General features: G+C 43.1%; 1 protein-coding gene across 1 annotated transcript in view; it reads left to right on the top strand.

The window, feature by feature from the left end:
* The first annotated feature begins 2040 nt into the window (after positions 1 to 2040).
* The window catches only part of DCTN6 (dynactin subunit 6), a 28455-nt gene continuing 17179 nt past the window's right edge, over positions 2041 to 13316 (top strand). The window contains exons 1-2 of the mRNA XM_012468774.3: positions 2041 to 2121; positions 9677 to 9741. Coding sequence (XP_012324197.2) covers positions 2099 to 2121; positions 9677 to 9741 — 88 coding nt within the window. The 5' untranslated portion in view covers positions 2041 to 2098. The remainder of the gene's footprint in view (positions 2122 to 9676; positions 9742 to 13316) is intronic.

Below are 13316 nucleotides of genomic sequence, written 5' to 3'. Positions count from 1 at the left end.
TCGTTTACCTAGCATACTATTTTATTTGCCTTTCCAGTCATTATGCTGTCATATTTTCTTCACTAAGTTAATGAAAAATCTCATTTCCCAACTATGGACAGACCACTCCCTGAACTGAAAGGGGGAAACAAGAATGTGATCAGGAGGAAGGGAAGCAGGTTCTGTTCTTTTTCTTTTTTTGAGATAGGGTCTGGCTCTGTCACCCAGGCTGGAGCGCAGTGGTGCAACCTCGGCTCACTGCAACCTCCACCTCCCCAACTCAAGCGATCCTTCCACCTCAGCTTCCTGAGAAACTGGGGGTACAGGCATGTGCCACCACACCTGGCTAATTTTTGTATTTTTTTTTTTTTTTTTGTAGAGATGGGGTTTTGCCATGTTAGCCAGGCTGATCTCAAACTCCTGGGCTCAACTGATCCTCCTGACTCGGCCTCCCAAAATGCTGAGATTACAGGCATGAGGAACTGCACCCAGCTGGAGGCAGGTTTGAAGGCAAAAACCAAGATTCTCTTTCCTCACCTCAACTCTCCTCATTTTTTTCTATCAGTACTCCTTATGTACCTATTTCTCAATTCATTTGCCTGCCCCCTTTACAATGTGAGCTCTACAAGGAGAGGGCTTTGTTTTGTAGATTACTATATCCCTAGCACACAGAACAGTGATGAATACATACTATATACTCAGTAAATATTTGTTTAAGTTTAAAAGATTTTGAGGAGGTCAGCCGTGGTGGCTCTTAGTTTTTATTTTTTTTATTATACATTATAGAAAACAAACAAACAAACAGAGATGGGATCTTGCTGTGTTGACCAGGCTCGTCTCCAATTCCTGGCCTCAAGCAATCCCCCCATCTCGGCCTTCCAAAGTGCTGGGATTACAGGTGTGAGCCATCGCGCCCGGCCTCAATTTTTCTTTTAAAGGGTGATTTTGACTACAAGAGAACGACTTGGATCAGGATTGGGGGTGGGAGATGAGGGGGTGTGATTTCAGAGGCCAAGAATGGAAGGAGCGAACAATAGGGAGACACATCGGCTGAGGTTAGAGAGATGGTAGGGTTGACAGTGTAAAGTGTAAGCAGGAGACCCAAGCTAGGACCAGCAAAACTTGCAGGTCTATCACAGATGTAGGGGTGAGGAGTGCCAGGGTGACTCTTGAGTGTCCAGCTTGAGCAACTGGGCAAATGGTGTGGATCAAAAAAGCAGCAGTTTGGAGGGAGGACGGGAATGTTAACGGAAAGTCCCGTTCTGGAAGTTTTAGGTTTGATATGACTCTGAGTGGAGATGTTAAGTAGTCAACCGAATATCAGGTGTGAAGATCTGCAGAGAGGGCAGAACCAGACATTCACTTGAGAGCAAGCAGGTGGACGGCACTTAACCTACGTGGAGGGTGCCCTCATATAGAGCGAGAAAAGGGCCAGGAGGAGCCCTAATGTGTAGAGAAAGGCAGAGGCTGAAAAGGAGCATCCGCGAGGTCAGAGGACTACCTTTAGGGTGTGATCACGCCTATGGAAGGGAGTGGGTAAAAATGAGGGCATAATAACGCACGTTTGATGGCAATAAACAGCTTTTTTTCTTTTATCAGAGATATGGTCTAGCTTTGTAGCCCAGGCTGGAGTGCAGTGGCGTGGGCATAGCTCGCTGCAGCTTCACTGGGCTCAAGCGAGCCTCTCGAGTAGCTGGGGGTACAGGGGCAGGCCATCAAGTCAGGCTTTTTTTTTTTTTTTTTTTTTAAGGGAGCGAGGGTCTCACTAGTTACCCAGGCTAATCTCGCACTCCTGGCCTCGAGCGATCCTCCTGCCTCGGCCTTTCGGCCTCCCAGAGTGTTGGCCTGCGCCCGGCCAACCGCTATTCCGAATTAGGGTCTACAGACTCCAGGACAGGGCTACAATCTGCGGGCAGCCCCGCACTGCCCTACTCACAGCCCTGTGCGCCCAGACTCAACGCAAACAAGAGCCGCGAGCTTCCCTGGCCCCACCCCCAGGGTCCTCCGCCCCACCCTGGCTCCACCCCTCTCCCAACTCTGCCAGGTTCTCCAATCGCATGTGGAATTATCGCTCTACCCAGGCGGTGGTGTAGATCTCCGCTGCAATTGGGGCCGTACGATGGCGGAGAAGACTCAAAAGAGGTGGGTCCTCTGTCTGAGAAAAGCCCTTTCTCTCCTCTCCGTAGGGGTGGAACCTGTTTCTGCTCGCCAGTGGTGGCGTCTCAGAGGGTGTCTCTTCCTGGACCTCCGAGTTGAATGTACCTCAAGCCCAGACCTGGTGTGCGCTGAGGGAGGGGGCGACGGAATGGGGGCGGGGAGGGCTGAGAGGGGACGCGGAGTCGCGGGCTGGAAGGATTTTGTTCCCATCTTGCTGTCCCTCCCTTCAGGCGCCTGCGCAGAAGGGGTCCCCCGGCGGGGCTGCGAGAGGAGGGTGACGTCAACCCTTTCTTGGGGCGCAGGGGGAAGCCAAGCCCCTTCTCCCGCATAATCTGCGGTGCTTGGCGCGGCTGTACACACGGTTTAGCGCTGGATTCTCTGCTTAGTGTTGTGAGACCCCCCACGCCAGTGCTGGCTGCACCCCAGGCCCTTTCTATCTCTGGAGGGCGGGGTGTGTGAAGGGATTTACGGTCGCTGTCAAAAGGGGGGGCCGCGCCTGGACTTGAACTGTGACATACACACACACACACGTACATACACATACACCATATTAAGATTCAGGGAGTACATGCGCAGATTTGTTGCATGGGTATATTGTGTAATGGTGAAGTTTGAGCTTCTATACTTATCACCCAAATAGTGAACATTGTACCCGATGGGTAATTTATCGGCCTTCACACCCCTCCTACCATCGCCGCTTTTAGAGTCCCCAGTGTCTGTTATTTCCTTCTTTATGTCCATGTGTACTCATTTTAGCTCCCAGGTAAAAGTGAGAACATGCGTATTTGATTTTCTGAGTTATTTCATGAGATAATGGCCTCCAGTTTCATCCATGCTGTTGCGAAAGACATGATTCCTTTCTTTTTTGTGGTTCTGTAGTATACCATAATCTAGATACACCACATTTCCTTTATCCAGTTATCTGTTGATGGACACTTAGGGTGATTCCATACTTTGGTATTGTGAATAGTGCAGTGATAATCATAGGAGTGCAGTTGTCTTTTTAATACAATGGTTTCCTTTGAGTAGATCCTGGGTCGAATGGTAGTTCCATTCGGATTGGTAGTTCTGTATGGATTTCTAGGTCCAATGGTACTTCTATCTTGAGTCCTTTGAGAAATCACCTTACTATTTTTTTTTTGAGACAGAGTTTCGCTCTTGTTACCCAGGCTGGAGTGCAGTGGCGCAATCTTGGCTCACCGCAACCTCTGCCTCCTGGGTTCAGGCAATTCTCCTGCCTCAGCCTCCTGAGTAGCTGGGATTACAGGCACGTGCCACCATGCCCAGCTAATTTTTTGTATTTTTAGTAGAGACGGGGTTTCACCATGTTGACCAGGATGGTCTCGATCTCTTGACCTCGTAATCCACCCGCCTCGGCCTCCCAAAGTGCTGGGATTACAGGCGTGAGCCACCGCGCCCAGCCCTCACCTTACTATTTTCAATAGATGAACTAATTTACATTCCCACCAACAGTGTATAAGCTTAGAACTGTGACATTTTTTTGCCAGGCGTCGAGTGGACAAGCTCCTCTGTAAACATGTGGGGACGGGAATTGTGGCTGCATCTCTGGCAGTTTTCATTGCTGGGGCTGTTGGTGGCTGGAATGAGACAAGTGCATAAGTAAAGCCCTTTCGAACAGCAGAGGTGTTGAGCTCCCTCTGCTGACTCTTTTTGACAAAGAAAACTCACATTGTTTCTGGTGCCATAAATTAAAATTTAGATTTTTCTTCCACTTAAGCAGATAATCTGTATCTTTTTTCGTAAACTAAAGAGGAACAGATGGACTATAAATATTACGTGCAGTAGATAATATTTACAGTGAAGATGAAGGTATTGTTGACTTGTTACTTTAACAGATCTGAGGTTAAGTCTTGCCCACCCATCTCCCGGCTCCCTTCTCTGTCCCCACCACTCCGAGATACAGAGAGGTCCTTGCAGAGATATTGGGACCACGTTTTAGTTGGCCTAGTGATGAATTAATTCTTTCCTGCCCCACTGATAAGTGCGCTGATTGTGACGCAAACATTACCTGGGATATCTCCCTTGGGATCTCTCCCTTGGGTGTAAAACTGAAGGCAGGGGGCACTTGTGAGTCTCTCCTACTCTCGATTGCCCAGGACAAGTTAAATGTTAGATAATGCTCTTTTCATAATGAGAAGGAAGCTGACAAAATGGAAAATTATAATGAGAAATAAGGTCTAAAACAAGAAACATTTTATAGAGGCTAATTTATTTGACCAGGGCTTAATAAAATTGCATATTTTAACACAAAAACCCACTTTAAATGAAAAGTATCAGAGAAATGACATTTATAGATGGTGATACATTCAAGGACAGTGTCATTCATTTATTATGGGAAAACATCTGGAGTGACAGGATGTTTCCAGAAGACTTTCAACTAGAAGAGAGATGACTGATTTCAGGATAGCAATGCCCCAGGAATGAACTCTGCTCGAAGAAATTTCTAGTTTCTGAATTTCAGTTTCTTCTTCCATAAAATGAAAGGGTTAGACCAGGTGATTTTCTGCTTTTACTAAAATTTTTCTTTCTTCTACTTTGTTCTAATCTTACTAAAATCTTTCTCCTCTGATACAGTAAGAGGGTTACATATATTCTGTGATTTCAGCAGATTGACTCTTTTTTTTTTTTTTTGAGATGGAGTCACTCAGGCTGGAATGAAGTGAAATCTTTGGACCATTCCTGGTTCCTTTTTTTTTTTTTTTTTTTTGAAATGGAGTCTTGCTCTGTTGCCCAGGCTGGAGTGCAGTGATGTGATCTCAGCTTACTGCAACCTCTGCCTCCCAGATTCAAGCAATCATCCTGCTTCAGCCTCTGGAGTAGCAGGGACTACAGGCGCCCACCACCACACCCAGCTAATTTTTGTATTTTTAGTAGAGACAAGGTTTCACTATGTTGTCCAGGCTTGTCTCAAACTCCTGACCTCAAGTGATCTGCCCACCTCAGCCTCCCAAAGTGTTGAGATTACAGGCGTGAGCCACTGCACCTAGCCTAGATTGACTCTTGACAGGCTGTATCACCCAGAAGGACCACTAGTAGGATTTCATTGACTTATGCCTTGTAAAAAGTCAGAGCCTGATGAAATGATGGAAAATGCTGGAGCAATGTCTGTTCTCACAACCATTTCTTGAAGATAGACTCAGGGATCATTAGTTTTTTCTATTTGATACATTTTTTTTCCTAGAGCTTTAAAAATACATTGCAGTACGAAGGTTTCTCCACTCTAATTTGTGGAAGAAAAAATTGTGTATGCCTTCTTTTCTTATAGTTCATCACACCACTAGGGAAGTTGGTACAATCTTAAAAATAGTTTTTGTCTAATAGTTTTCATCTTACTTTGCATGTATATTAAGGAATACTTGGGGGGAGATTCTGGCATAGAAATGGTGGAGAGACATGTTAATGAAAGAACCTTTACCCTTCTGACTCTCAGAGCTGTATTTTTAGAACTCTCTCATGAGCTTCAGAATCTGTATTTTCAGTTGCTTATTGGGCATATCTGGTGACTATTCCATAGATACCTCAGACTGAATTTATCTAAAATTTAGTCAATTGACTTCTCCTTCTGAAATCTGCCCCTCCTCCCATATGCTATTCTCATATGGTGCTGTTAGTTTTCCAGATCAGAAACCTAGAGGCTTTGACCTTGCTCCCTGACTCCTGACTTTTAGTTAGCCTTCTTTTTGTTTTCTTTTTTCTTTTTTGAGGCAGGGTTTCACTCCATCACCCAGGCTGGAATGCAGTGGTATGATCTTGGCTCGCTGCAACCTCTGCCTCCTGGCCGGGCTCAAGTGATCCTCCTACCTCAGCCCCCTAAGTAGCTGGGAGTACAGGTGCAAGCCACCATACCTGGCTAATTTTTGTATTTTTTGTAGAGACGGGGTTTCACCATGTGGCCCAGGCTTGTTTTGGTTGGTTTTCTGGCATAAATGAAGTTGAGTCAGAGCAGCTGATTTTGAGCCCTGAAATTTGAGCTTCCCTCTCCATCTGGAATCATCCCTTCCCAGGAAGGGGACAGGATGGCACCAGTTTCCTTATTTTACTCCATGCGCCTCACCCCCATCCCTCTGTAGTTGATATGGTTTGACTGTGTCCCAACCCAAATCTCATCTTGAATTGTAGTTCCCATAATTCCCATGTGTCATAGGAGGGACCAGGTGGAGATAATTAAATTATGGGGCCATTTCCCCATCCTGTTCTCATGATAATGAATTAGTTCTCACGAGATCTAATGGTTTTATAAAGGGCTTTCCCCTTCACTGGGCACTCATTCTCTTTCCTGCCACCATGTGAAGAAGGACGTGTTTGCTTCCCTTTCTGCCATGATTGTAGGTTTCCTGAGGCCTCCCCAGGCATGCTGAACTGTGAGTCAATTAAACCTCTTTCCTTTATAAATTACCCAGTCTCAGGTATGTCTTTATTAGCAGCTTGAGAACAGACTAATATAGGAGTCAAATTTATTTCCCCTGCACAAAGAAGAAAGCAAATATAGTTTGCTCTCCATATCCATAGGTGACACATCCATGAATTCAACCAACCTCAGATCAAAAATAGGATAAAAAATTGTGTCTGTAAACAATACAGTATAACTATTTACATAGCATCTACATTGTATTAGGTATTAGAAATTGTCTACAGATGACAAAGTATGAGAGGATGTATATAGGTTTTATGCAAATACTGTAGCATTTTATATCAGAGACTTGAACATTTGAGGATTGGTCCTAGAACCAATCTCCCACAGATACTGGATACTGAGGGATGCGGCTGTACACACTTTGTGGTCCATGGGGCCTGTAACAAGAAATGAGAAGTACCTACCTTCAACATTGCCTAGAAACCAGATTTTTATTAAATGTGTTTGTTGCCATGTCTTGTTTCTGTTTCCTAGACATAACAGCAGCTTTTCCTGTGTGCTGCCAGTGTATTTGATATGGTTTGGCTTGTGTCCCCACCCAAATCTCATCTTGAATTGTAATCCCCACCTGTGAGGGAGGGACCTGTAATCCAAGTATGATTGGATTATGGGAATGGTTTCCCACATGCTGTTCTCATGATAGTGAGTGAATTCTCACGAGATCTGATGGTTTTATAAATGGTACTTTTTCCTGTGCTCTCACTTTGTCTCTGTCCTGCTGCCTTGTGAAGAAGGTGCCTGCTTCCCCTTTACCTTCTACCATGATTGTAAGTTTCCTGAGGCTTCCCCAGTCATGTGGAACTGTGAGTAAATGAAACCTCTTTCCTTTATAAATTACCCATTCTCAGGAAAGTTCTTTATAGCAGTGTGAAAACGGACTAATACAGCATTTCAGGCCTGCATTATCTCTGTAGGATTAGACCAACTGCCTCCTTGACTCCTCACCCCCACCACCAAACAAATTTGATAAAACACATTTAATTAAAATCTGGTTTCTAGGCAATGTTGAAGGTAGGTACTTCCCATTCCTTGTTACAGGCCCTGTGGACCACAAAGTGTGTACAGTCGCATCCCTCAGTATCCAGTATCTGTGGGAGATTGGTTCCAAGACCAATCCTTGGATGTTCAAGTACTTCTTCATACAAGTGCCAATTATCTGCATACCAGTTGGTGATGTTGTCAGCTTGGGAATGGGAATCCTTCAGTGACTGCTTGCCTACGGGTGCAAATTCAAATCCCTTGTCATGGTGTACAAGCTTGTTTTCATGGGCTGGTCCTGCTTTTCCTCCCCGCCTTACCTGCTCCCTTTCTCTTCATGACTTTCGTGCTTCTACTCATTCAGTGATATCCAACCTGGGAGTCTGAAAGAGGTTTTTAGTTTGTTGCTTACCAGTCTCTGCCTAGATATATGCATATGGTATTTAAAAATAGATAGAATAGATAAAATTGTGTTTTAGTATTTTTACATAAGCATTCTTGCACAAACATTTACAGTTTTCTTTTCTTTTCTTTTCTTTTTTTTGAGATGAAGTCTTACTCTGTCACCCAGGCTACAATACAGTGGCACGATCTCGGTTCACTGCAACCTCTGCCTCCCAGGTTCAAGCAATTCTCTGTCTCAGCTTCCCGAGCAGCTGGGATTACAGGCGTCCGGCACCATGTCCAGCTAATTTTTGTATTTTTAGTAGAGATTAGGTTTTGCCATGTTGGCCAGGCTGGTTGGTCTCAAACTCCTGACCTCAAGTGATCTGCCTACCTCGGCATCCCAAAGTGCTGGGATTGCAGGTGTAAGCCACTGTGCCCAGCCCAAAACTACTGTATTTCATATACTGGCAATGAACAATTGGAAATGAAAATTTTGACAAATCCAAACAAAATTACAAAGACAAAATACCTAAAATATAGTGTTATTTCATAGTAACTGAAAGCAGATTTAACACCATGAATATCATTGCCATTTAGAAAACTTCTTTTCATTAAGAAAAGAACTTATTTTCATTAAGAAAAGAAGTTTTCTAAAAACTGTCACCTTAATGGAGAAGTCATTTGATGCAGTTCCTCATGTCAACTCATGGTTCAGCTGGAGTTAGTGTTTAGATACAGCTTTGTCAAACAAAAGGTAACAGCAGAATATAAAAAACATCAATATGGAAAGCATCAATTATATGGAAATTAGAGTCTTTTGAACAATTTGTACTACAATTTATATTATTTGGTAAAAGTTTATTTTATATATGTGTGTGTATATATATATATATATGAGAATAAATAGAAATATTTATAAATTTCAAAGTTCTAAGTTAGTATTACCTTGCTGGTTGTTAAATAGTTTGAATGTATATTTTCTTCTCCCTGTCTTTACAAAAATAATGGCATATTACATGCTGTTCGTTTTCTCACTTGATTTTTTTTTACTTCTAACAGTATAGCTTGGAGATCATTAAAAAAAAATTGTTTGTTTTTTTTTTAAGAAATGAGGTCTCACTGTGTTGCCCAATTCACTGTGTTGAATTCCTGGGCTTAAGCACTTCTTCCTTGGCTTCCCAAGTGCTGGGATTACAGGTGTGAGCCACCGTGCACGGCCATTCCAAAACCTTGACAAGGGATTATTCATTCTTTTTGATGGCCGTATAATAGTCCATAGTGTGCTATAATTTATTAACTAGTCTTCCACTGATGAATATCTAGGTTGTTTTCAGCTTTTTGCTGTTCAGAAATATGCTGGTATTAGAAGAAACAATTTAAAACTCTTCTCAGGCATTTTAATAGTATAGCACATGTGATTTGGGATGATGGACAGTATACCAATTGAGAATTTATGGTCTAATAAAACCTTACCCTCTTACCGTTGACTTTCCATTTTTTCCCATCTTTTTTTTTTTTTAAGAGAGAGGGTTTCACCATGTTGCCCAGGTTGGTCTCGAACTCCTGAGCTCAGTCAATCCGCTCACCTCGGCCTCCCAAAGTGCTAGGATTACAGGCATGAGCCACCAAGCCCGGCCCCTTCTATCATTTTTTTTAACCTTGTTTTCACTACACTATCAGGGTAGCTTCTCCAACAATACTTTTAATCTTACCCCTGGTGTTACTTTTTTCTCGCTGCAGTGTGAAGATTGCTCCTGGAGCTGTTGTATGTGTAGAAAGTGAAATCAGAGGAGATGTAACTATTGGTAAGAAAATAGTTTATTTACTGTTTCTCAAGAATTTATGTGATTTAATCTATTTTAATGCTTTTCATTAGATACTGTCTTCCATGTTTATGTCACTGATGTCCTGGTTTTATTGACAAAATAATGTATTTTCTCCTATATGTTTAAAATTTCTAAGAGAATATAGTGTGATGGAGGCTGTGTTTAAACTCCTATCTGAAATACTACTGAGGCTGTTTAACAAAGTCATTCATGGATTTGGGAGAGATCTGTTGTGTCTCTGCGATGTGCCAGGCACTGTGCTAGTGCTAGGGACATGATAGTAAGCACAGCAGACAAAGGTGCTGCCTTTGTGGAGCTCATGGAGAGCGTGGGCCATGGAGTCAACAGACCTGGGCTAGTTTGCTCTTTGCTCCTTTGTGGCTGGGTTACTTTGGACATATTACTCAACCTCTCTAACCTTGATTTTTTTCCCATCTATATAATTGTGTATGTCAGGATTAGGTTCGGCTGCATGTAGGGGTGGCTTACACCTGCAGAAGTGTATTCTCTTGTATAAAAAGTTTCAAGGTAAGTAATGCAGCGCCGATCGGTTGATTGTCCAGCATGGAGCTCCAGCCCTGCAGGCCAGGAAGTGAGGGCTAGAGCACCAAGCATCATCTTGGATGAGAAAGGGGAGGAGTGGAAACAAAAGGGTATGTGTCCCAGCTATGAGTCAGCTCCCTTTAGATAGCCTTCCTGAAAGCTCCCCATGACCCTTCTCTGTGTGTCTTACGGCTAAGACAATCTCATGGACACATCAATCTGCAGGGGAGTTTGGGAGATGTAGTCTTAGCTGGTTGCTTTGCAACCCCTAATAAGATCAGGGTTCTATTACAAGGAAAAAGAGGAGAAGAGATACTGGATGGCAATGAACAATTTTCATAACATGCAAAATAGTAGTATCTGTCTCCTAGGTTTCTTGAAAGAGAACGTGAAAACTGAGTAGTAAGCTGTCAATAAATGTTAGCTATTAACAGTGTCATATCTTCTCATTGTAGCCTTGTTAGAGCTCAAGTCCAGCATTTTACTTACATGAACTTGACTAAGTTCCTCAAACATTTTACTCTGTTCTTTTACCTGGGTATGGTGCCCTTGCAGCTCGATTGGTGTAAGCTCATTCTTAACAGCAGCCACATGTCACCTGGATGCTCCAGACTAGAGCATTCAGTGAACTATTACACTTTCAGAGAGCAAATACGCTTTATTTGCTTAAATGAACAGTTTCTTTAATAGAAAAAAAACCTGTAACATCTTTTTTTTTTTTTTTTTTTGAGACAGAATCTCGCTCTGTTGCCCAGGCTGGAGTACAGTGGTGTGATCTTGGCTCAACACTGCAACCTCTGTCTCCCGGGTTCAAGCAATTCTTCTGCCTCAGCCTCCTGAGTAGCTGGGACTACAGGCACGAGCCACCATGCCTGGCTAATTTGTTTGCATCTTTAGTAGAGATGGGGTTTCACCATATTGGCCAGGCTAGTCTTGATCTTCTGACCTCATGATCCACCCACCTCAGCTTCCCAAAGTGCTGGGATTACAGGTGTGAGCCACCTCACCTGGCCACGTCATTTTTTTTTTTTTTTTTTTTTTCTAAAAAATCTAAGACTCCAAACAATTTAGGGATCTTGTCTTATAAAACCAGTGGCGATTGTGCCAGTATTGTGGAACATTGTTAAGAATTTGCCAGGGTGGTTTATTTAATTATTTTAAATGGAGATACTTTAGAAATGTAGAAAACGGCCCTGTTTCTTTTCGGTGCTGTGTTAACTCTTTGTCTTTTGTATTACCTAAACCACTTGCAAAGTGTTTATGAAACAAAATGAGGAGGGCCATGATTTTTAATTTTCTACAATCTCTGCTGCAGACTGGGACCACGTATTTATCAAAATGTACCTCTGCATTCTTTTTACTCATCATTTTACTGCATTATTATTGTGACTATCATCATATTATAGGAATAATATCTTATAGTAGTTTACAGTGCATTCTTTAGTTAGAAGGAAAGTAACACTGAAGTAATATAATTAATTATGTAGATTTTCCCTGGCATTTCTACTTCTTCCCCATTTTACATTTTTTCTGTTCTTTTTTTTTTTAATGCCCCAATGTACAACACATTTTTCTTTTCTTTCTTTTTTTTTTTTTTGAGACAGGGTCTTGCTATTTTGCCAAGCTGGTCTTAAACTCCTGGACTCAAGCAGTCCTTACCGCCTTGGTTTCCCAAAGTGTTGGGATTACAGGCGTGAGCCACCACACCCAGCCCAACAACAACCCCATTTTAAATAAGTATGTAATGTCTACTATAAGTAGATATGTAGATAGTATAGGTATATCTGCAGGCATAAATATACACAGACATGTTGGGGGCTGTATTTCAGATTTAAGTAACATCTTTTACAGATGCTTTTCTGGGCTGTAAAGGCTTTTATCCTATGCAAGGAAGGTAGCTGCCAGTGATTGGTGGAGCACTGCCTCGGACTGAGTTTTAGGGGTATCAGGGATCAGTATTCACTTTCCTGTTTCTCCCTCTGGTTTTCACTACGTTGTGCTCCTTCCCTTCCTTTATCCCTCTTATGTTCCTACCTTCCCTACATGTTGAAATTATTTAAGGAAGTACAGGTCAGGTGCCTTGGCTCATGCCTGTAATCGTAGCACTTTGAGAAGCTGAGGTGGGAGGATCACTTCAGCTCAAGAGTTCAAGACCGGTGTGGAAAATATCATGGGGACTCATCAGAAAAAAAGAGAGAGAGAGAAAGGGAGAAAGGGAGAGAGGGAGGAAAGGAGGAAAGAAAGGAGAGAAAGGGAGGGAGGAAGGAAAGGAAGGAAGGAAAAGAAAAGAGAGGGAGAAAGAAGCAAAGGAAGGAAAGAAAGGAAGAGAAAGGGAGGAAGGAAGGGAGGAAAGGAGGAAGGAAAGGAAGGAAGGAAAAGAAGGAAAGAAGGAAGGAGAGAGAAAAAGGGGAAAGGAAGGGAGGGAGGGCTAGCTGCATGTGGTGGCGCAGGCCTGTAGTCCCAGTGGGAGGGTTCAGTGAACTATAATTGCACTACTGCACTCCAGCCTGGATGACAGTGTGAGACCCTGTCTCAAAAAAAAAAAATTGTATAAGGAAATGCCTTATTTAAATCTACTTTCCATAGTTCATTTGTTTGTTTGGAACCAAAGTCTTGTTCTGTTGCCCAAGCTGGAGTGCACTGGTGTGATGATGGCTCACTACAGTGTCGAACCCCTGCGTTCAAGTGATTCTCCCACCTCAGCCTCCCAAGTAGCTAAGACTACAGCGACACACCACCATGCCTGGCTAATTTTTGTATTTTTGCCCAGGCTGGTCTCAAAGTCCTGGCCTCAATTGATCCTTCTGCCTTGGCTTACCAAAGTGCTAGGATTACAGGTGTGAGTAACCGCCCTTGGCCCTTCACTAGCTGGTGGTGCACAATTCTGATAGTTAAAATGACATTTTAACACAGATTTTCTTTCTTTCTTTTTTTTTTTTGGGACAGAGTCTCACTCTGTTGCCCAGGCTGGAGTGCAGTGGTGCAATCTTGGCTCCCTGCAACCTTCACCT

This window comes from Aotus nancymaae, unplaced genomic scaffold (assembly GCF_030222135.1).
Source record: "Aotus nancymaae isolate 86718 unplaced genomic scaffold, 86718_ANA_hifiasm-v0.15.2.pri h1tg000079l, whole genome shotgun sequence".
Taxonomy (NCBI): domain Eukaryota; kingdom Metazoa; phylum Chordata; class Mammalia; order Primates; family Aotidae; genus Aotus; species Aotus nancymaae.
Note: the sequence above shows the minus strand (reverse complement) of the source record. Positions and strands in the feature narration are given on the sequence as shown.